This window comes from Lissotriton vulgaris, chromosome 2_1 (genome assembly GCF_964263255.1).
Source record: "Lissotriton vulgaris chromosome 2_1, aLisVul1.2, whole genome shotgun sequence".
Classification (NCBI taxonomy): Eukaryota; Metazoa; Chordata; class Amphibia; order Caudata; family Salamandridae; genus Lissotriton; species Lissotriton vulgaris.
The window spans coordinates 826883344-826905546 of NC_141687.1; the positions used below are offsets into that span (position 1 = coordinate 826883344).

The 22203-nt window shown below is 44.2% G+C and overlaps 1 protein-coding gene across 1 annotated transcript in view; it reads left to right on the forward strand.

Moving 5' to 3' along the window:
* Positions 1–22203, forward strand: part of COL6A2 (collagen type VI alpha 2 chain) — a 95830-nt gene that overhangs the window by 28523 nt on the left and 45104 nt on the right. The window contains exons 6-15 of the mRNA XM_086956236.1: positions 2919–2972; positions 3066–3110; positions 7824–7850; positions 7949–7975; positions 8083–8127; positions 10350–10403; positions 12769–12831; positions 14141–14203; positions 15212–15301; positions 20617–20679. Coding sequence (XP_086812362.1) covers positions 2919–2972; positions 3066–3110; positions 7824–7850; positions 7949–7975; positions 8083–8127; positions 10350–10403; positions 12769–12831; positions 14141–14203; positions 15212–15301; positions 20617–20679 — 531 coding nt within the window. The remainder of the gene's footprint in view (positions 1–2918; positions 2973–3065; positions 3111–7823; positions 7851–7948; positions 7976–8082; positions 8128–10349; positions 10404–12768; positions 12832–14140; positions 14204–15211; positions 15302–20616; positions 20680–22203) is intronic.

Genomic DNA, 22203 nt, shown 5'->3' on the forward strand with positions numbered 1-22203 from the left:
GATACGAAAGCAGGGATGAAAAACGGCATTCGACAGTGACATTAAGCGACAGGAAGTGAGGGTGGAGGGAGATAGAGGAATGAAGTGAGTCCAAAACAGTACAGCCTAGTACTTAGCAACTCATCACCTTCTACGTAAGAATAGGATCTTTGAGTCTGTTAACTTACTTATTCGTTTTAAAAAAAAAAAATTTTTTTACACAATAAGCATTTGTTTGGAGGTGAGAAAGCCAGAATTGCAGGAGCTATACAGGGCTATGGAGGGTGTACATGGTCATGTTCAGATAGGGGCGCTGGACGTAGGAGTGTGTCAGGTGCTGCAGCATCCCAAGATGATCTTGAGGGGTTGGGCAATAAAGTAGCCCTTTAGATTATTTTCTCCTGCTGACTTTGATTTATTCACAGTGGATCAAAAGTTAAGTGTAATTAAACCAGAGAGAAAATGTCTTTTTGCAAACAGTGCTTGTGCCTCCACGAAGGACATCGATCTTTAAATCTGTTTGCCTGAAGCTTGGAGGCATTTAAAAAATGTAAGTTTAGTGACATTTGCAAAATTCAGGAGAATTTGCAAGCAACATGCTCGTGACAAAGTGTTTTAAACTTCAAAGTTGCCCAAAGTACTTGTTAGCATGATTTCTAAAGTTTTCAAATGCTTCAAAATATGTAACCGACAATGTAAGCACACAAGTTACACATTGCCCATAGTGTGGAGAGTGACCGGAACAAGAATTTCGGGGTATGAACAAGACTAGCACCACTCAGTTTTTTATTTATTTTTATATCTCTTCTTTTCAGTAGACAGTGACACACTCGCAGGCTCACACATCAGAGTATTTTATGACACAACAGCAGGCCTTATACTATGTTATTCTATGTTACCAGATTTTCAATTGTGGCATTAGGTTGTATTCCCAGGCGTTCTTGGGTTTGAAGAGGAGCGTGTACTCATCAACCCAGCAAGCGACCCAACTTTTAACTAGGAATCATCTTCACGTTAGAGGTCTGCTGCTGATGTCCCAATGTAGGCCAAGAAAAATGATATATCATGCAACACCAAAGAATGTGTCTGCCATTTATAAGGAGCGCTGATTGAGTCTATTCATTGTCTAGATCAGAGCTCGGAGTTACTCTAGGTATTATCAACAAGAGAGAATCTCATGACTATTGGAATCTCATGAGACTTTGTCTGAAAGACTTACGCCTTTTGGGGCGAGTCTGGGTACCATCACGACCAGATCTGCTTAGTGACTGTGGGTTTTAACAAGATTAGAGCTGAAGTATTTGTTTAGCAAAACGTGCAATAAATAGCACATCATACTCTCACAATGCAGAAAATGCCCAGTTTATACGAGCCTATGTAGATAAAACAATCAGCATCTACAAAAAACACTTTATAATATAATTTCACAGAATATAACAGCCTCAAGTAACAAGGATGGTCAGTTGATATTCAAGTTGCAAAACAATTACTCAATTGTCTTTTTTTCTCTATTAGTTTGAAAAATTTTGATGAGGGCGGAACTGGACCACACCATATTCTGAGACCACATTATGTGGCCAAGTAAGCTGTGGCCGTGACATAGGCTCCATACTTTGAGCAGCATTGTTCCAAGCTAGAGTATCCTGCTGTGTACAGCTTTAAATAAATAAGTACCAACTATAACCTCTAGCTATCTCCATCACCTTTATGGAATTCCGGTCTACATTTTCTTAGATTTAATGTTGACCTTCTTTGCTTTACAGCCCTCTTTTCTTTCTAATGTTGCGACTTTTCACCAAAGAAATGTTCTAGTAAAAATAAATATTTTGAGGAGCGTTTTCCTGAGCAAATGACTACTTTTTAATTCTTGGAACAAAACAGGGGTGATAGCAATATTCTTCCTGGTGTTTTAAAGTATAGCCCAGTCACTATCTGGCCATTGCGCTTGTGATGAGCATGACCAGAGCTGTGGCTCAGTGTTATTTCATGCGTACCAAGGTCGGCTCCCACACAAACACATTTCTGTAGTACATCTATGATTCTCCCAGGGAGGAGCAAATAGGTAATGGACATACAGACATAGGACAGACATAGCTATAAAGGGCTAATACATCAAGGTAGTGTTGCAGATTACTGAACAATTAGATTCATTCACAAGCTCCTCGCCAAGCCGCCATAAGCTCAGAAGCAGCATTAAGACCTGACTGTTCTGAAAGTCTGACACAGAAGTGGCCCTTCAGTGGGTCTTTTGTGCTTCATGTTCATTTAAACGCGTCTTAATGGAAAACATGTTTCATATAAATCTTTTCACGTTTCACCTATATAATTAGGAATGTGTGTCAAATTGCATCTATACTGCTCATTTTTGCAAAAAAAATGCCCTTCGGAGCCCTTACAAAAAACCCTGTTAGATGGGACCTGCTCATGTGTTGCACTGTTTTTTTCGGTAACACAGTAATTTTTCGAGCATCCGATGATTTCATTGAGTTTTGGCCACAGGCCAATCTCCACCCCCCCCCCACCCCCCCCCCCTCTGAGCACTGTTTTAACATCACTACATAGTGTGCGTCTTTGCAGCCAGACAAAGCCCAGAAAAGCCACCTGGATGTTCATGGATATTTAGGGTTTACTTGCTCTTGCTCCATTCAGCATCTTTTAACATACTGCAGGCATTGAATTAATTCGGAAAATGTTGTCTCACATGTACATCATTGGGGTAGGTGTCCTAGAGTCCTGTCTGCCTGTCCTCCTGTGTACAGGCAGTATTTGAACTGATTGATTACTGATAAATAGACTGAGGAGTGAGTGGCAGGTGTCCTGGAATTCCTTCTTGTGGAATTTAACTGATAATTGCAAGTTGTGCAATTACATGATGTATTTTAATGTATGACTGTGAACTGTCCCCGCACCTAAAACAATGCTCTGTCTCTTTTAACCAGGGTGCAAAAGGTAACGCCGGGGAGCCTGGTGACGCCGGAGAGAAAGGAAGGCAGGTAAGTGCCAGGTTAGCCTCAAACCTTTTCTGATAACCGATATGCAGGAAACAACCCAGACCTAATATATTTCGTCTTATGTTTACTTCACAGGGAGATCCCGGTATAGAGGGTCCCATCGGATATCCTGGTCCCAAGGTGAGTGCCGGGCTGCCTGACATGTGTTATGTTAGGATCTGAGCTCCACAGATCACTACACACTGATTCATGGTGCTCTGGGGTCCACAAACACGGAGCGGGTTGTATAAGGGTAATAACGTAGTAGCATTTGTAGGCCACTTTCTGCCACATGGCTGTAACTTGAAAGTACTGAAAATATTGTTATAGTTGCCTCCAAGTTAGTAGTCTAATGCAAAATTGATAGAAGGCAATGCAAGACAGAACCCCATGAAATATTCAATATATTAGCACTATGGCTAAGTTACAGAGCTAAAGATTATCTACTAAAAAGGCAGTTGTTAGAACTTCACAAAGCCTTCTCAAAGACTGCAGTGTAATACCAGTGCATTCAATGGCGTGGTGCCTTTTGTATGGCTGCTTCAGTCCAGTATCATGACAACCTTTAGTCGAGCGTACACTTCAATTGGAACAATGGTGAGAGCTAAGCATTTTCATCGACGGGTATTCCTTAGGACTCAGGCTCTTTTAAACTTGACTTTCTGCTTTTCCAGATTCTAACTGTATCCCTTTAGCTGTCTTGATTTGGTCTTGCTGAGTATGCTTAAAGCTGTGTGGACATTGCCACACTGGCGCCATTTTGAAAACTGCTCTACAGTGACATTTTGTGACGTTTTGAAATGCAGCAAGGCTCAATCAAAGGAGCTTGAAGTGAACACAAAGTAAGAGTAATCTGTAGGAAAAGTGTTGTAAGTACCACACAGATCTTATAATTGCATGGAGGAACAGATTGGATTGGTAATCAAAATCCCTCGGTCAGGTTGTATGTAACCTAAAATAACTCTATCACAAAGAGAGAGCTCTTCTGTATTTTATTTCTTTGTCTATGTCCCAGAAGACTTTGTTGGTAGGGGACAAGAACCCTGGAATCTCTTTGAATATATAAAACTTTTAGCACGTTTTTAGTAATTCTGAAATGTGATTGAAGCAAAAATGTTAATAGGATCAAAACAAATCAAGACACTTTACTTGGTATTGCACAAATTATAGATATTCACTAAAACCTGATTTCCACACACTATCATTTGTGAGCAATATCGTTTTATCAGTAAAATTGTAAGTTTGTGCACATTTTGTTGCAATTTCATTGGAAATGTTTCTGTTGTAAATGAAAGTGTGATGCCACACGATGCTTTATTTACATAACTAATCCTTCACCTCATGTCCATTAAAGCTAGGTGGGTGGCAAAGGTTGGTTATTTTAAAAAGTGGATCGTGGTTCTAAAATGTTCGGAAAGCACTGGTCTAGTCAGAGAAATGTAAAGGGTCTGAGAATAGATATGGATTCTTGCCTGGACCACAAATCCTAGCTCTTGTGATGGGATTCATTTTCATGCTTAAATGTAAAATATTTCCCTTTTAAGAGGGGCGGATGTAGCCTTACCGCAAGAGCAGTCAACCTCGAAGCTGGGGATCTGGGTTTCAGTCTCTGCAATAACGCTTACCATTCTGTGATTCTGGGCAGATCACTTAATCTCCTCGTGCCTAACATAAATGAATGTGTCCTTGTGTAACTGGTGCTCATGTAAAGGGCTCTGATACCCGATGTCTTCTGGTCTAGTTTTCGCTATATAAAACTCTAAAAAGAAAAAATTAAAAAAAGAACAATTTCAATTCTTGGCATTTAATTCTTATTGCCATGTGTGGTTATGTTATGTTATGTTAATTCTGCTTATATAGCGCATGGCTACCCCAGCAATGGGGCGTCCCAGCGCTGCGGACATACCTAGAAGCAGTGCAACACAACAGAGAAAGTGGAGCTAGATGGAAGAGAACAGCCAAGTTTTAATCTGTTTGCGGAACAGCAGGTGGTTAGAAGTGGCCCGAGCCCCAAGGGGAATCGAATTCCACAGCTTCGGCGCCAGATGCCTAAAAGAGCGACCACCAGCTCGGCACCTGCGGATCTTAGTCGTGCGTGCCAGTGACAGGTCGGCTGAACGAAGGGCGCGCGAGGGGACATAGAAGGAACAGAGTCCCAGCAAGGTTTGAGGGGCGGTATTGTACAGGATTTTATGAATTAGACAAAGGCTTTTGAACTGGATACGTTGTTTAACGGGAAGCCAATGTAACCGATGGAGGATAGGGGAGGTGTGGCATTTTTTTGGCAGAGCGAATAGAGTGCGCGCCGTGGCATTCTGAGCTCTCTGAAGTCTGTTTATCACCGTCAAGTTAGAACCTAGCATCAGGACATTGCAGTAGTCTAGATGGGATAAGACTAGGGCCTGAATTATAGTCTGGCGGATGCATGGCTCAAAGAATCCGAGGATAGGTTTAAGGGAACGCAGGCGACCATAGCAGGTGCCTGCCACTCTCTTGGCATGAGTTTCCATGGAGAGTGAGTTGTCCAACATCACACCCAGGTTTTTAACAGCCTCTTTGGGGACAGGAGAGGGTCCCAGAGTGGGAGGCCACCAGTGTGCATCCCATTTCTCGGTATCCTTACCTACAATGAGTATCTCCGTCTTGGAAGAATTTAGCTGGAGATAGTTCTGTGACAGCCAATTCGATATAGCCAGGATATCTTCCTGGAACTTAATTTGGTCAGCCCCACTGTTGTTAGAAAAGGAGAAGATGAGTTGTGTATCGTCCGCGTATGATGTTAGTTTGATGTTACGATCCCTGGCCAGCATGGCCAGGGGGCGGACGTACACATTGAACAATGTGGGGCTGAGCGCAGAGCCCTGCGGGACTCCACAGTCCAGGGGATATATGCTGGATGAGTACGGCGGGGCGTGCACTTGGAAAGAGCGGTCGGATAAGAATGACGCGAACCATCCCAAGGCACTCTCCCTGACTCCGATCTCCCACAGTCTCGCAAGCAGGATCCTGTGGGAGACCGTGTCGAAGGCCGCGCTCAAATCCAGCAGAACCAGGGCAGATGTCTCACCCTGGTCCAGCCCCTCCCTCAGATGTTCCGTAACGGCTAGCAGAGCAGATTCCGTGCTATGTTTAGCACGGAAGCCATGCTGAGATTCGTCCAATATTCCATTCGACTCCAAAAAGGTGGTTAGAATGGAGTTAACATGGGCCTCCATCACCTTGGCAAGATAGGGGAGCAAGGAGATGGGTCTAAAGCTGTCAGGTCTAGTGGGATCTAGTGATGGCTTTTTTAGAAGGGGGACAACTTTAGCATGTTTCCAGGATGGGGGAATGGTCGCAGACTGAAGTGAGTTGTTAATTAGCATCCGCCCTTCTAGTAAGATGGAATCCTGGAATAGTCTGAATAGTTCTGGCTTAACAGGGTCTTCCGGGGAACCTGATTTGACTCTTTTGATCAGAGAGTCCATCTCAGTTTGCTCAATAGATGGTAAGCATTGTAGTAGGAATGGCGAGTCGATGGACCCCATAAGGTTGGAATTAGCACTGGGTCTATCTGAGGTTAAAGAGTTATAAATCCCTTTGACTTTGTCTACGAAGAAACAGGCCAGCTCTTCACATTGGGCATCGGACGCAATTAAATTACCTGGACCTTCTGGTATCTTGGTCAGATCTTTTACTAGGGTAAAAATGGTTTTGGAGCGATTGGTGCTGGAGTTGATCAGCTCTGTGTAGTATTTGGCTTTAGATAGTTTTATAAGTTTGTGGTAAGCTTTAGTAGCTACTCTAAAGTTAATTTTAGCCAAATGATCATACGACCTCCTCCAGAGGCGCTCCAACTGCTTACATTGTTTTTTCTGTAATGTAAGGGCCTCAGAGTACCACGGATGAGTTTGGCCCCGCTTGGGCCTAGAGCATTTCATAGGAATGAAATGGTCGAGTGATTCTTTTATCCACTCCCTATAGGCTGTATCGGCCTCGTCCAGGTTGCTCGGCCAAGTGGGGCAGGAGGAATGGAGTCTAGCTTCGAACGCTGCATTGTCAAGCTTGTTCCAGGGGCGTCTCTGCAACGGAGGTGGTAGCTTTTCCCTACATCTAGCTGGAATCTGGATAGTAGTAAATAGGTTATAGCATGGTGGATACTCAAAAACAAGGCTTAATGAAAGAATATGCTTAAAGAAGTTGCTCTGGTTCCAGCAAGGTTCAGATGAGTCTTCAAGAGCATCCCTAGTGTCTTAAAAGCTCACCAAATCCTCAGACAAAAGAGTAATGTAACCAAACACCTTCAGGATCCAGCTCCCACAGATTGGCACTCACACTTTTCTGAAGTGTACAAGACTCACCCACTCCCTCAACACACTAAGCAGGATTTAATAATCCAAGTTTGGTGGCTGAAGGTAAGAAATATAGGCTAAACTAACAATATGGATCCAAAGCTGCAAAGAAAAGAGAGTGATGATGAATATCAAGTACATAAATCCTGTGCTCATGGAACATTGTGGCCAAAATAGTGAGAACAGAAATAGTTAAAAGATAAGTAGATATAGGAAAGTATACATTTACTCTTCTTAACCCCACATGTAAGTACCTTGAAGATAACTATATCATCAAGGTATGTATATTTGTATTTCAGTAAAATAAGACTATGCTTACCTTGTCAATTACTTGGTCCTCAATATTTGAACATCCACAATATTCTGGTAGCTCAATATTCTGGAGTCAATGTTATGGTGGAACACCATATCAACCGTTTCCTTATTGGACAAGGTGTGATTGATGAGTGAACGCTTTCAGTTATGCTCTCATACATTCTGTAAATCCATGTCATTGTAGCTGTCATTTTTTCCTTTTCTCTAGGGAGCTCCCGGTTTGAAAGGAGAAAAGGTAAGAACTTCTAAATCCTCTTTTTTCAAAATCCCAAGATATTGAGGATGGATTTCGGTGGGATTATCAATTCACATCTTTGTTTTGGATTTCCACAGGGAGATTACGGGAGCGATGGCAAAAAGGTGAGTCCATTTTCAGAAATGTATCTCCTTCTATCATGCAATTTCGAAACTTGTTGCTCTTTGTGATCACAATTTGCTTGACTCATATTATGCAATGTCTATTTCAGGGAGCCTTCGGCTTGTCTGGGAGAAATGGAACCGATGGGCAGAAGGTATGGTGGCTACGACACTTTTGTCTTTGTTTTAATTTCTGAACTTTGTCCCAGTAAAAATAATTAATCGACCTGATGGACTTCAGATTGTGGGCGCCCAATACCCAAAGACTCCATTTTAGGTATCCAAATGCTGTTAGGTGTTTAAAGAACTGATCCCCACATTCCGTCTTATCATTCACACTCTTTAGAGGCTGAACTTCAAGAAATACAGTCCACATCATTCAAAGTCTTAGAAGACTTGTTACTAATTGGATGTCTCTATTTGCGTTTATATGCACCTGTTTTAGGATACAAAACATTGAATTTTAATGTTGTGATCCACACATTTCTTTAATTCTTTCAGCAGAGATAACTTCATGGGATGTTTGGATCCAATATTCTTATTCCCACTTCCCACTGAATTTCCAGAGGGATGTTCCTGTTCCAGATCCTCATTCCTATTCATGAAAGTTAGAACAGAGTGTGATTTCAAAATGTTTTTTCTAATAGTGGTTCATGATACTACAAATGACATTTCAGCCCATTCCTAACCCGAACCCCAAACTAAAGGCTCATTATGAGCAGGCAGGAAAATGGCCTGTAATGCCTGCTGCCCCTGTGTTTATCAATACACAGGCATTCACAGCTCCATGATGTCAGAATCAGTCGCGTAACAAAACTTGAGGGGTCATCCAGACCCAGTCAAAAGCTGTCAGAACAGCAGGCCACGGCACGTGCATGGTGCCGGAGGGGGCCCCCTGGATCTGAAGCCCCCCCCCCCGCTTCACGGGGACTCGTTATACACCACTGGGAAGAATTACACCTCATTACACATTTTCGGGGACTAACATGCGAGAATCAGTGTTTCTTCACCAAATCCGGCATGATATTGCCCAGTGTCTCACCCACATGTTTCAACTGTTTTCAGCACATGAATTGTCCGGCAAAACACTTCCAACCCACAGTGCTCCATCAACACTTGTAATTTCAGTGGGGCTAGAAACTCCCATCACCAACCTTTTTGGATAAAGACTCCTCTTGTAATTAGTTTTTTTAGTTCTCTACCTATGCTACACAGACCTTCACACTCTGTAACTCATTAAAAGTAACAAAGCAAAACTGATTCTTAAATTTCAGAGAGTCTCTCCAGGTTCAGAAGATGCCGTCACCACTTACCGCTCTACCACCACCATTAACACCTCCATCTCCTCATAATCTATTGCCCATTATTTAAAAAAACATCTTCACTATCTGTGAAAGGTTCTGCACTGGACTGCCACTACCCTAGAAACAACTTCCTAAAGCAGGTTTCTGAAAATGTGGCACTGCTACAGCAATTCATATTGATCAATCAAACACAAGAATTAACTCAAAAGACTTCAGATCCAAACTCAGCACTAAAACTGTGGGCATCTTCTCAACATATGGGCTTCTGTTTACATGGTCTCTCACACAACTGTGCTAGGGAGAATATATACTTATCCTGGTATAGCAGGACACATCCTGGATTGGCTCACACCCTTTGGCTCACAGAAGTGTTTTTTTAAATCAATGACGGACAGTTTTAGTGCCCCTATGCAGCAGAAGGAACCCATTTCCGCTGCTACAGAGAGTCTTGCAGGGAGCGACACCTCTTGGCAGCTGTCCATATTACCTGCCCTGAGCCCCCTCATACCCCTTCCTTCCACTTGCCCCCACCACATGGAATTGCAGGCCTGCAGCCTCCTGTTAGACCATAAGCTGTGTCATGGCCTATGTCTGAGGTGTTCTCTGCTCCAGCATCCGCTGAGATCCAGTCATCTTGATGCCACCCTTCCTGCACCATGCATCGTCCCCTATAGACCTCCACAGCATCTCCCACCTGATGGCCAAGAGAGGACTGCAGGCTCTGTCCATCACCTGCTCCAGGATGTCCCACCAAAGTGGGATCCTCACACAGGAACTTGTGAGAGGTAGACTGGCTGGGAGTTTTAAAGCGCTTATTAACAAATTGAGTAAGGTTGAGAAATGTAGGCCAACTTTGAGTGGGTTGAACATTTGCTCACTCCTACTCCAATGCATTCCTGGAATACCTAAGGAATAAAATCTCCATCCACATGCCCAGCGTACTGCATAGAGCAAACAACAGGAGTCCAGTGTCTGAACCCTACTTTTCATCCTCCAGTACTTCTGTTTTCAGTTCTCTTTACTTTCTGATAGATTTCTATCCTCTGCTCATTTCTCTGTATTTTACTTTTCAGGGGAAGTTGGGACGAATTGGACCACCTGGTTGTAAGGGAGACCCAGGAAACAAGGTGAGAAAATACATTTTATAAGACCACATTTTTTAATGCCTGGTGTTCCTGCATGGGCAGGGTCAAGCTGAAAATTCAAATACGCCTTGTCAAGAATGTTCAAACCAGCCCCACACTGTTGGAGACCTCAGCTAGAATGGGGTATTGGGGCTTCAAATCAGCCCCACATTTTTGGAGACCTCAGGTTGAATGGGGCCATCTGGGCTTTCCTAGTTGGGTCATGACAGCCCACTCACCACAGAAAGCAGCCCCCTAACCTGGAGCCTATGGGAGCCTGCCAGAGTAGCAGAATACCTAGTCCACCATGTTCCTGAGAGGTTCTGTGTAATACCGATAATGTGTGGTACTCTGGGCAGGATTCCTAGGTGGAAATACTGAAGACAGCATTCTTCACTTGAAACGCTCCAAGAAGAACACACAGTTGGAAATAGTCTGGGTGACACCCCCAGGTCATATGCTTCGAACAATAGCCACATCCATCAATACTTTGCGCAGTACTCATAGCTCCAAACATTTTGTGGCAACACCTGTAGACAGAAGAGCAATAACACAAAGTAATAATCATAGCTCAAAATAATCTAAGCAGTGTGAACACACATGTGAATAATGTAAATGTAAATGTGTTGTATTTGTATAGCGCAAACAGTAACCCGTAAGCATCCCGGCGCTTGTACTCCTACCACAAGGGAACCCATCCTGGCTTTTCCTTGTGAGGTGTCCACTCCTGGGCATCCCATGGTGAAACCAGGCATCCCTTGTGTATCGGGGGCCGTTGTGGAGACTAAGAAAGCTATTGCCCAGAGTTGCAGCGTGGGGCCCAGGCTTAGATTCGGCACTGAGGCGAGAATATTCGGTCAGAGGAATTTAAGCCCGATCCTGCCAAGGCGGGAATCGAACCCTGGTCCCTGGCCAGCGCTCTGCATCAAGGTCTGTCGCTCTAACCATTGAGCCACACTTCTAATATTCTGGGCAGTATTAGCAGGTGGGCATGTTCTGAGTTATGTTCACAGGTAAAAATACCATGCACAATACTTACTTACTCAATAAACTCTTCACTGTATTTGCAGGTTGAAATACATAGAATTCCCCTAGTTCCAAATACTCTGGGATATATTCATGGCTCAGAAAACTCTGAACAGCGCTCCCAGCTTGAAACAATCTTGTCGCTAGCCAGGCATGTAAATACTCCAGGCAATCCCAGCTCAAATGATTCTAGGAAGATTCAAAGTTTAAAAAACACTCTCTATATCTAATATCTATACGTTGAAATACTCATGACAGTTCTAATCGTTTTATCTACAATCAAAAATATCTGCAAGTAGAATAGTGGTAATGCAAATAGATGTCATACGCTAGACAATACTATCTATCATGGAAAATCTCTCAACAATAAGAAGTAATTGGAAAAAAATTATTGTAAGCGCTGTCCAGTAGCTTCAATGCTCTGGACAAAATCCATATTTAGACATACGCTCTACAATACGCACAGGTGGAAATATTCCGGCCATTCTCGAAAGGATAAGAATCCATATGGGTGTCATGGAACTTTGCAGGTAAGGCGGGCCCCTGTTTAGTAGAGTGCTAAGTAATTGATTTTTTCCCGGGCTCTCCAATGCCCATAATAAGGTGATGGAGACCCCATGCACCTCTTGATGGCTTTACAGGACGCCAGTCATACATGCATGGCTAACAGGCTGGGTATACCTCTTTAGGGAATATCTTAGCTTTGTTCCCTTCTTAGCATCCCTAGGACAATGAATGATTTTGGTAAAGCTATTCTGTCAATTTTCCATGGACTTAAGTCAGAGTAGCAGCTGTACCCCTGACTGGCCATATGATGCCCCTCTCGCAGTCCTTGATACCCCCGGTGTCAGAGGTGATGACGGTAACAGCAAGGGACAGAACTCAAACAGTGCTTGGTGTGTCCTGCTTATCTTATGGAGGTCACACTCCTTTGCATCAGCAAAAAGTGGAGATGTTCAGGAGTTAAGGATAATGCAGGGGGTCAACTCTGTGATGTTGTCAGGGGCTACAGGGTACCTAATGTCATTATTGCTACCCCTGACGTCCATGGATCTTGCTCTCAGTATATTTAAGATTCAGATTAGTATGAAGCACAAACAAACATTTTAAAGGCTGACTCCATGATGCGCCAATGGACAGAGTCCCTTGAGTTTGTATGAATTCAGCACTCAGAGTCAGTTGGTGTCCCTATAGAAGCATCTCTTGCCTCTTGCTCCCCAGAGCAGTAGGCTTGTCTTCCCTTCTTAGCCCTGTAGTGGTCATCCTGTGCTAGTTGGACTGTCACGTTTGATACTATTGTGTCCCAGACGTCACCCACTAATCTCTTTTTGTTTTTTTCCAGGGGCCTGAGGGATACTCAGGTGATGTGGGAGAGAGAGGAGAAGATGGCGACCCCGGTGTAAAGGTATGCACGATCCACACCTCATCTTCTGTGCTCCTCAGAACCGCTTCAGCCAACCGTGCCCAAAGAGCTCTAAATTCTATTTCTTGAACACTCTGACCCATCTTGCAAATTCTTTTATTCTCTCTGCGGTTTTATCAGTCTGGATTTCTTTGCCTGGTATGGTCTCTATAGGCTTTTGTTTATATCTCCCTGCATTGCACACCCTCATAGCTCTCTTCCTCCCTGTACCCCTACATTGTCTATTTCCCTTTTGCTTTCTCTCTTCTCTGTCTCATAGAGTGTCATTGTTTCCCTATCAGTTTAATTGTGTATCTCGCTTGCATGTCATACACACATTTATGTAGCAGATGCTCCCCAAAAATGATTTAAACATGATCTTAATAACCCTACCTGAGACGTCATTCTTTTTTCTCCAGGTGGGAAAACATTGCTTGTGGTTATTCTGTGCTTTCAAAATGTTATAAATGTGATTATGCTACTGTTAATGTTCTGTTCGACTCAGTGTAAGAAGGATCTTTCCTCACTTCACCTTGGTAGAGCAGGAACAACCAACCTTTCATGTTGGTGGTGTTTGTCACTCTGGGTATCTGTGGTAGTGATTCAGCAGAGCAATGCGAATTTCGAAGGCGTTTATATGCTTGAATTCGATTTCAGGGTTGGTTGGTTTGAGCTCACCTGCATGTGTGCTGCTTAAAACATACCATTTGCCATTATTTGAAAATTTTGACTGTCACTTTTTTGAAGTATTTGTACCCTTACTTTACTTTTTGGTAAGATTTGCTAATCCTTTTGGTAGTGGTTATAGTGGGATTTAAATATTGTCATTTTTGATATTGCATGTGATCAGATAAAGGATACAGTCCAGTGGTGCTAGATTAACACCACTCTTTTCTGTATTCCATCTTATTTATGTGCCATACACGGCCTCTACCATTCTAACTTTTCTATGATTCCTAACCTTTATGTCTCACAGCTTTTACATGCACCTTTGATTCTCTTCTATATCTCTCTCTTTCTTTGCAACAATGTTCTCCTTTGTCTCTCTTTTGTTGTTCACAAAGAGCTAACTCACTCCCTTCTGTGTCTTGCTTTTTCCTGTTTATAGCTTTGTCCTCAGCCAACCACCTCCATCATTTTTTGTGTGTGGGCACAAACTCCCCAAGTGCTTCTTTTGGAGTAGTGGAGATACTGGCAATACATGGGTTATAAAGAAGCAGGCTCTTGTTCAATATGGATAGGAACAGGAGAGATTCTGGCAATGTTTTTTGTTGGAGCAGTACACGTTCAGAGGCTTTACTTTCTCTTTCAGGGTGATCCCGGTCGCCCAGGACGTGGCGGACCTCCAGGACCACCAGGAGAGAAGGGAAATAAGGTAAAGTGTGCATTTTCTGGCCACCTCACCTGCTTTGAGGCTTCCAGAAATTTATAGAACTAAAGAAACTACTTTCCAGGCAGTGCCTGCTTAGCACATATTCAACATAACTACATAGCTAGTGCATAGTGTCACACTGTCTTGGCCTTCCTTCTACAGACCATGTATCTTATGCTATCCTCTTAAGTGCCACCTAAGCTATCTCCATTGGTTATCTCTGCTCACCAACTTTGCTCAAAGTGTCCAAGGACAATGGATGCTGGTAGGCTGGAGTTTGCACATCAGTCATCACATGAAAATGGCAAAACCCATCTCCTGAGCTAATCCACATCGCTACCCCTGAAGAAGATCAGTACCTCTGAAAAAGGCAAAACTGACTGATCTGGAAAAGACCAAACCTCTGAGGAATTTTAAGATTTCGGCCTCAGAGATAAACCAACAGCCCCAACTTTGATGAAGACAATATGCAACCATTTAAAAAATACCAAAACCCATTCTTCCGAAAGAGGTCCACACCTCTGAAGATGACCAAGATCTGTCAGTCTGAAGAAGGTAAACCCCCATCACCATTGAGAGTCAATCCAAACTCTAATACCTCATACTGTGTGTTCACTACCAGTCCAAATGGGTAAAACAATGATTATACCATGTAGTAGAAAACAAGATTTGTGGGATTATTCTATTCAACTTATCTTACTTCAAATTGGTGTTTTATTCCTGCAACATTCCAAATTCTTCCTGCCAGACAGATGTTCTCTTCTGGTGAATGTTTGAGTCATAAAGATCTGGGACATTCTATTATCCCTAATTCCTGATACTTTGGATGTCACATTGCTCCTAGTGCTTTGTAACTGTGGAAAGAGTGGCACTGGTATTAGGTGCATCTCCAACGTTCGCAGAGTGGCATGTGCATGCACCTTTCCTAGACAACAGACCATGGGACAGAGGAAGCCCATGAGTGTGTACCTCGCATTCCTTCACTAATACTTGCTGTCTTTCTTCCTGCAGGGCGGTTTGGGGAACCCTGGAGCTCCTGGAATTCCTGGCATCAAAGGAGGCAAAGGTTCTCCTGGCACTGCTGGACCCAAAGGAGAAGTGGTGAGACTGCAGCTTGTATCTCACATATTCAGCGCTAGAGTTTTTATTTTTTTACCCCCAAGAATATACGCTGGTGGTATTCATATGAAAAATCTGTTATTTATTTCTTAGTCAATAACCCGCCTTTTTTCAAGACGGACATTACAAGAATGTAAGTTAGAGCACTGCGATGGTGAAAGTTCCATTGCGCAGAATAAAAGTTGTAGAGGGCAAAGGAAGGCTGCTGAAGACCTTCTTCTCCAACATTGCAGTGTATGTCTCACTGTTTCACCTTGTTTAATTTAGAAAATTCCAGCGTAAGTGTTTTTATTGTGGATAGATACATTACATTGTTAAATCTGCAGGGTAGTATCATAAGGGTGTGAAGAGACAGGCACCTTTCTGCAGGACGGCATCCACAGGGAATAAAGACAAAGATCACCTTCCTTCCAGTAGAGTAGCAGCATGTTATTTAGGAGGCCAGCCACTCTGTCCCTCAATCTCGTGTGGCAGGGAGAAGCAACTCATTCAGTGAGACTTCTGTAACATTTGTTTTTGTGTACAAATCCTGGATTATACAGAGAGATAATAAGGGTTAAGGATTTTGTGTTGTTATTTCCATAAATACCTGCAGTGAAGGAAGGTGAATTTGAAAGAATTAAACATAGCCTATCTTGAAACACCAGATAAACATGTATGTAACATATATAACCAAGATTGGTAGTAGAAAAATAATGGAACATTGTGCTGGGGGAGTTTGGGAGATGTGACCAAACTTTTTCAAAACTCAAGTCCATTTCTGAGGGGCATATTAACAACGGCCAGCGATGAACATCGCTGGCCGGGCTTAGCGATAATTATTTTATTGACGGCTATCTCTGGTATGTATCGCCCTGGTAGCGCGTAATTAACAACGCGTTACTCCAGGGTGATACAAATTCCAGAGATAGTGAGGTTATCTCCCTTTTGCAGGGAACATCACTTTTTTCCTGCGATGTTCCCTGCAAAAGGGCGATAACCTTGCTGATACGACCCACAGGGTCATATCAGCATTATCCACCCCCTATCTTAGGGATGGCTAAGTCAGGATTTTAGCAGACGTTAGGTTTTGGCAACTAACATGTGCTAAAATCATGTGGGCTGCCTTGTAAATATTGCGATGTTAACATCAGCGATATTTGCAAGGTAGTCCATCTTGGGTACGCCAAGTAATGCCCACTTTGCATCTCATTGGAGGTGCAAAGTGAGACGTTGGGAAAAAGGGTGCTAACATGCGATTATGCATGTTAGCACCCTCTTGTAAATAGGGCGCTGGTTTTATCTCCACTTTTTTGGCTTTCTGAGCCGAAAAAGTGGAGATAAAGCCCTTGTAAATATGCCCCACAGTTCTTACTTTTCCACAAAATGCATTTTAGCAGGAGAGTCTGAAATAGCTGTATATATCGTAGAATCTGAGCGCCAATTTGCTCGGGATGTAATCAATCTTATATAAAGTTCAGTATTTTTTTTTTTTTTTTTTTAATTTTTGAAAACCTTTATTGTGCATGAAAAATGAGACAAATACGGGCCTACAACCGTCAGGCCGGCCACGACACTTTTAAGCACAGGAGCAAGCATTACGGTTCCCCAGCGCCATCAGGCAATGCAGCTACAATTAACAGCAGTTACACTGAACGGAGTCATGCCGCCAGGGAGAAGGAGCATTGAAGGTTAAAAAAAATTTTTTCTAAAGATAAATCAGTGAAGAATAGAATCAAGGAGAACTGAGTCCGTACATTAACTTCACAACATGGGCAGGCAGCATCAAGAAAAACCAACAGTAGTGAAGACCACCCCGTCAACTTGGTAATATTGCACGAATCAACAGAGGAAACAGTTCGCATTTACGTACCACCCACAGCGCTACCCACTTCCTACTAAACCCCCGTCACAGACCCAGAACAGAAAATGAGAAAATTATAAAAGAGATCATACATAGGCACCATAGAAACTAACAAAAATGAAATGTAACCCCCCCACCCTACACACATGCAGAGGCTATGGCCTGCCCCCCCCCCCCAGCAGAGTGTCTGTCGCCCCAAAAACCCGAAATTTAGGAAGAAAAGAAAATAGAGAGAGAGAAAGGAAAGAAGAGGCAAAGAAAACCATTCACCAGTGATATAGGGAGCAAGGAAAGAAACTGTCCCAGATCTCCCACTAGAGAAGGTGGGGAGGAGCCAACACAATAACAGATCTCCCGGACACCCAGCCATTAGCAGTTCCTGCGCCATTGGAATCAAAAAAGTCAAAGGCCATAAAATCAAAGGGGGTACAAAAACAGGTACACCCAGGACGTGGAATGAACCCATGAGTCACCACCCCATGCGTAAAATAGACAACAGGATATGAGCAGCTCCATCTCACAGTCGAAGGTGCCAGGATAGACAAAAAGAGCAAAATAAATGTGAGGAGCTGTAGCGTAGATACGCGCCAAAAAGGCGCCGTAATTCTAGACCCCATCAAATAGGCCAGTACAGGTTGACACCCGGAGCCCCCTAGCTCTATGTAAGTCGCAAGTGACCACTACACCATGGTACCCGCCCGGAGCCCGCCCCAGTTGGAACAAAGACTAAGATGGCTGCCCCAGGCAATGCAAGGACAAAGAAAAGTAAAATGGACGCCACCCTTCACAAGCAACCCCCCTGTCCCAATGAACGTTGTTGGCAAGTCAGGCACCCAAGAGAATGCAACAGAGCCGCCGGCTCACTAGGTACCAGGATAGCCAGTTGTAGCGCCGACTATGCCGTAAACAAGATTGCAATATCACAAAGGATGCTTTGAGAGCGAGAGCTAAGCAATATCTAATAACATCAAACCAGCTGGAAAAATCAAGTTGCACTCTGCGTGTGATCCATACATTCCCTCCACATAGCGTTCTGAACCCAACCCCCATCAGGTAAGAGAGCAATACAGCAGAGAAACTGCCCAACCCCGGCCCGATCTCGGACGCCCTTCAGTACACCACCCTCTACGAGTGTCGACCCCCTCTACAACAAAGGAACAAGATGGAAGCAGAGAAGAAGGGGAAGGCTCACAAGTATAAAATGGACGGCGCCACATACACAATAATGCATCGTAAGTGTTCCAATCCGAATCCCCGCCAGCCCTTCAGTCCCGGTCACAATACACAGTTTATCAGCCTTGGCCAGAGTGCGACAGTCCCCCCAGACTCGGCGTCCGAGGGGGGCCAGATCCATATAGTACCTGAAAGCAAAATGGCCACCATCGATGAAGAAGAGGGAGGTAGGGACAAAATGGACGTCCATAGTCAGTAGCCGAGCAGCAGGCAATCAGAAAAAGTACCCCCAAACACCAAAGTCGAAATCCAGTCCATAGCCGGAGGGAGGGTACTCGGGAGGCGTCAGGCGCAGGGGGACACATTTGTAGCAACAGCGAAGGTCGGGAGTACAACGTCAGCCCCAGAAACAAAGTCTCAAGTTCCGTAGAAGACTGCAACAATGTATCCCCAACAAAGCCACCGAACTGCCCTGTGCTGGAATCGCAGCATCGGGAAACAATCTCCCCCTCACCTTCAGTAGCCGGCTCTTCAATCTCCCCTGTTACAACTGAAAGGGTCGAAACCATACCGTGCCAAGGATCAGCCACACAAACCCGCATCAACTGTTGCGCTGCTTCGTCTATCCGATCCCCAAGCTGACCGGAGAGTGATCGCCATTCCGCCCTAAGCTCGACGAGCGCAGCAACGATGTCCCGGCAGGTCAGCTCCTTCTGAGCGCGAGGCTGTCTCTCTGCGCGCGGTGGGGGTTGCAATGGAGCTGCCAGGTCGCCGTCGAGCAGGGAGACGATATCAGGGGGCGAGATAACCTTCGCCACTGTGGAAGGGGCAGCCGCCATTTCGGTCGTCCAGGGGGAGTTGCACACCAGGAAGTAAGCTAACTCAGCCCCAGGGAGCTTAGGGTCCAGTCTTGTGGATCAAGCGGTTCAGGAGTGCTGCACCGAGGAAACACTACCACCTCGCAGCGAGCCGGGGACAAGCCATGGGGCGACCCGCCCAATGGCCGCCGCAGGTCAGCCTCAGCGTCGGCCAGGGGAACGAGAACTGCACCAAACACTGCTCCCCAACACGTCGGCCACCCGAAACGGGGCTCTCGGGTGCAGCGCTGAAATTCCGTCCCACACCCCCTGTGACGGCCCCAAGAAACAGGGAAAACCACGCTCCCAGGGTTCCAGCTGGCGGCGGCCGTCCTGAGGGTCCGCGGTGGCAGGGAGCGGCGCCGGTCTCGGAGCGCGGGTGTGGAGACCGATACACGGCACGGCGCTATCTCCGGGAATCCGGCCGGCAGGGACTCCGGAGGAACACCCAGAGCATCAGTGCGGTCGTGGCTACATTCCGCAGCGGCTCAAGCACGGATTTGTGAGCAGGATGAAGTTCAGTATTTTCAATTCCCTGGGAAGATTACAGGATAGCCTCTGACACTTATAGAAGGTCATCTTCTCTTGTTTATGTTGTAAACTGTTTGCAAGAAAGCCTTCATCTCAAGAAGTTCATGAAGCAAGAAGATCTAATAGACTATTCTCAGCCAGAGCAGGATACCTTTCTACAACATATGAGAGTTTAAATCCCTCATATTGGCCCTCCATGGGCTATTCCTACTGGCAGCAATTCTGTGAATTACGTAAGCCTTCCCAATGGGGCCCCTTCAATATTAAATACATAGATATTACATGGCTTGGCACAAACCAAGAGAGGTCCACTCCTACTTGCCAGTATGAAGGTACTCCAATTGTGGCACTCTGAAGGGTGAAAGCATACGTGAAATCCACTGTCCCATGGGTTGGTAATACTTGGCTGTGTTAAACATACAGGGCCCGATTCACAAAGGTAACTTACGTGTAGTAAAGTTATAAGTGTTATGTCTCTGCACTCGGGACAATTGCACCCCAAATGCAGAGACTTCACCCTGATTGTGGAGACTCCACACTAGTAACCTTACTAAGCATAAGTTACCTAAGTGAATCGGGCCCATAGAGTTATTCCCGGTGTGTATATGAGGTATATCCCCCAGTTTATATCAGGATCTTTGACCTCCTGGAATGTACTGATGGAAAATTTATTGTGCAGTAGAGGATTTTATGATACCTAGTAATCTTTACACAATGTATAATTCTTATCCCTGGTTGAAAAGGGTTTTTTGCAGAGGGTGGAATTATCCAGTCCACTTGTAATCATGGAATGTGCCTATCTCTCCTACAGTCCCTTCTGTGCCCCTTACATTGCATCCTTCACTGGATCTTTCTTTCACATAAGTTGTATTGATCTCCTTCTGTTCTTCTAGGGCCGACGAGGTGACCCAGGCCCAAAAGGAGGCTCAGGAGTAGATGGCGGCAAAGGAGAAAAGGTGAGTCAGCAAGGCTTGGGAAGTTGTGTTTGAAGGAGAGGCAGAAGTCATGAGCACGAGAGAGCAGATGTAGATAAGTGAGGTAAGGGATTCAAGAAGTGTGTGAGGGAGGGGCAGAGGAAACAATAGCTATGAGGGAGGCATAGTGGATACAAGTTAAAGTGTGGAAGGGTTTTTAAGATGTGTCAGGGTTCAATCAGCTGAGTATGTAAGTCTGAAAGATTGTATGAAGAATGAACTATTATTCCCATCCTCTTGATTGCATGCTGTTCTCACTAATAGTTGAAGTAAATCAGAGGTATGTGGCTTTGTAAAGATTCGGCACTGACATTTAATTCTTACTTGACTCAATCCTTGCAAAGGGATCACTTGGGCTGAATGTTGCTCAGTAATAAGCTGTGGCCACAGACTTTTACTTAGCGGTGGTACAGTAGTTTACAATTCTCGTAGAGGCAACCATTTAAAATAGAGCACAGAAATAACCTAAACATATTTAAGCTGATCCCCTTGTACAGAGTTTATTGAAAGAGGATCTGGCTCTCCTTTGAACCCACCTGCTAAATATCTGATAGTAGGCAGAGCTCCCACCTGCTAAATATCTGATAGTAGGCAGAGCTCCCACCTGCTAAATATCTGATAGTAGACAGAGCTCCCACCTGCTAAATATCTCATAGTATGCAGAGCTCCCACCTTCTAAATATCTGATAGTCGGCAGAGCTTCGCACACTCAAACGTTTGCTTGCAGCGACAGAAGTTAAGGGGTGGCAAAACATTTTCACCTCAGGAATCCCATTCATCCCATGAATTGAATGAATAAATAAATTGGGCATTTATAAAGCTTGAACTGTCACTCCAGAATGAGCATCCTGGCTCTGTTATAAGTAACAATTGCGAACCTTAAACTTGGACCTGAGTAATCAATTAAATTACGGTATAACAGAGTATATCAGGGACTTGAAAAAGCCAGTTCTTACTTTTTAAATGCATCTTCCATGTCTATAAATCGGAGGTGCAATGGCAGTTGGTTCCCAGCTTTGGTGCATAGCAGCATAAAAGATTTACCACCTTGAGTTTTTAATCTAAAGGATGGAGGCTTCAGCACATTTGCTCTTGAGGATCTCAGTGTTCTCAAGGTCTTGTGGTGGCTGAATCTGGCATTGAGGTATTTTGGGCCCATTGCCATAAAAGCTCTAAAGACTAGCAACAGGATCATAAACAGGTTTCTTTTATGAATTGGTAGCCAATGGAGCAGCTGAGGCTGAGCTCCGTTTAGGCAGCTGTAATACCGGTCTGGCTGCTGCATGTTAGACCATCTTAAGTTTGTAAATGAGCTGTTTGGATCAGCCCACACATAGGCTGTTACAGTAATTGAGCCTTGATGCAATTAGGGAAAATGCTACGGTTTTCCAGGGGGTTAGAGGGAGGAAGTGAAAATATATTTTGAGAGACTTAATTAGATTGAAACATATCCTAGCTACTGCTGCCATTTGAGCATAAAAAGACAGTTTGGTGTCAAATTTGACC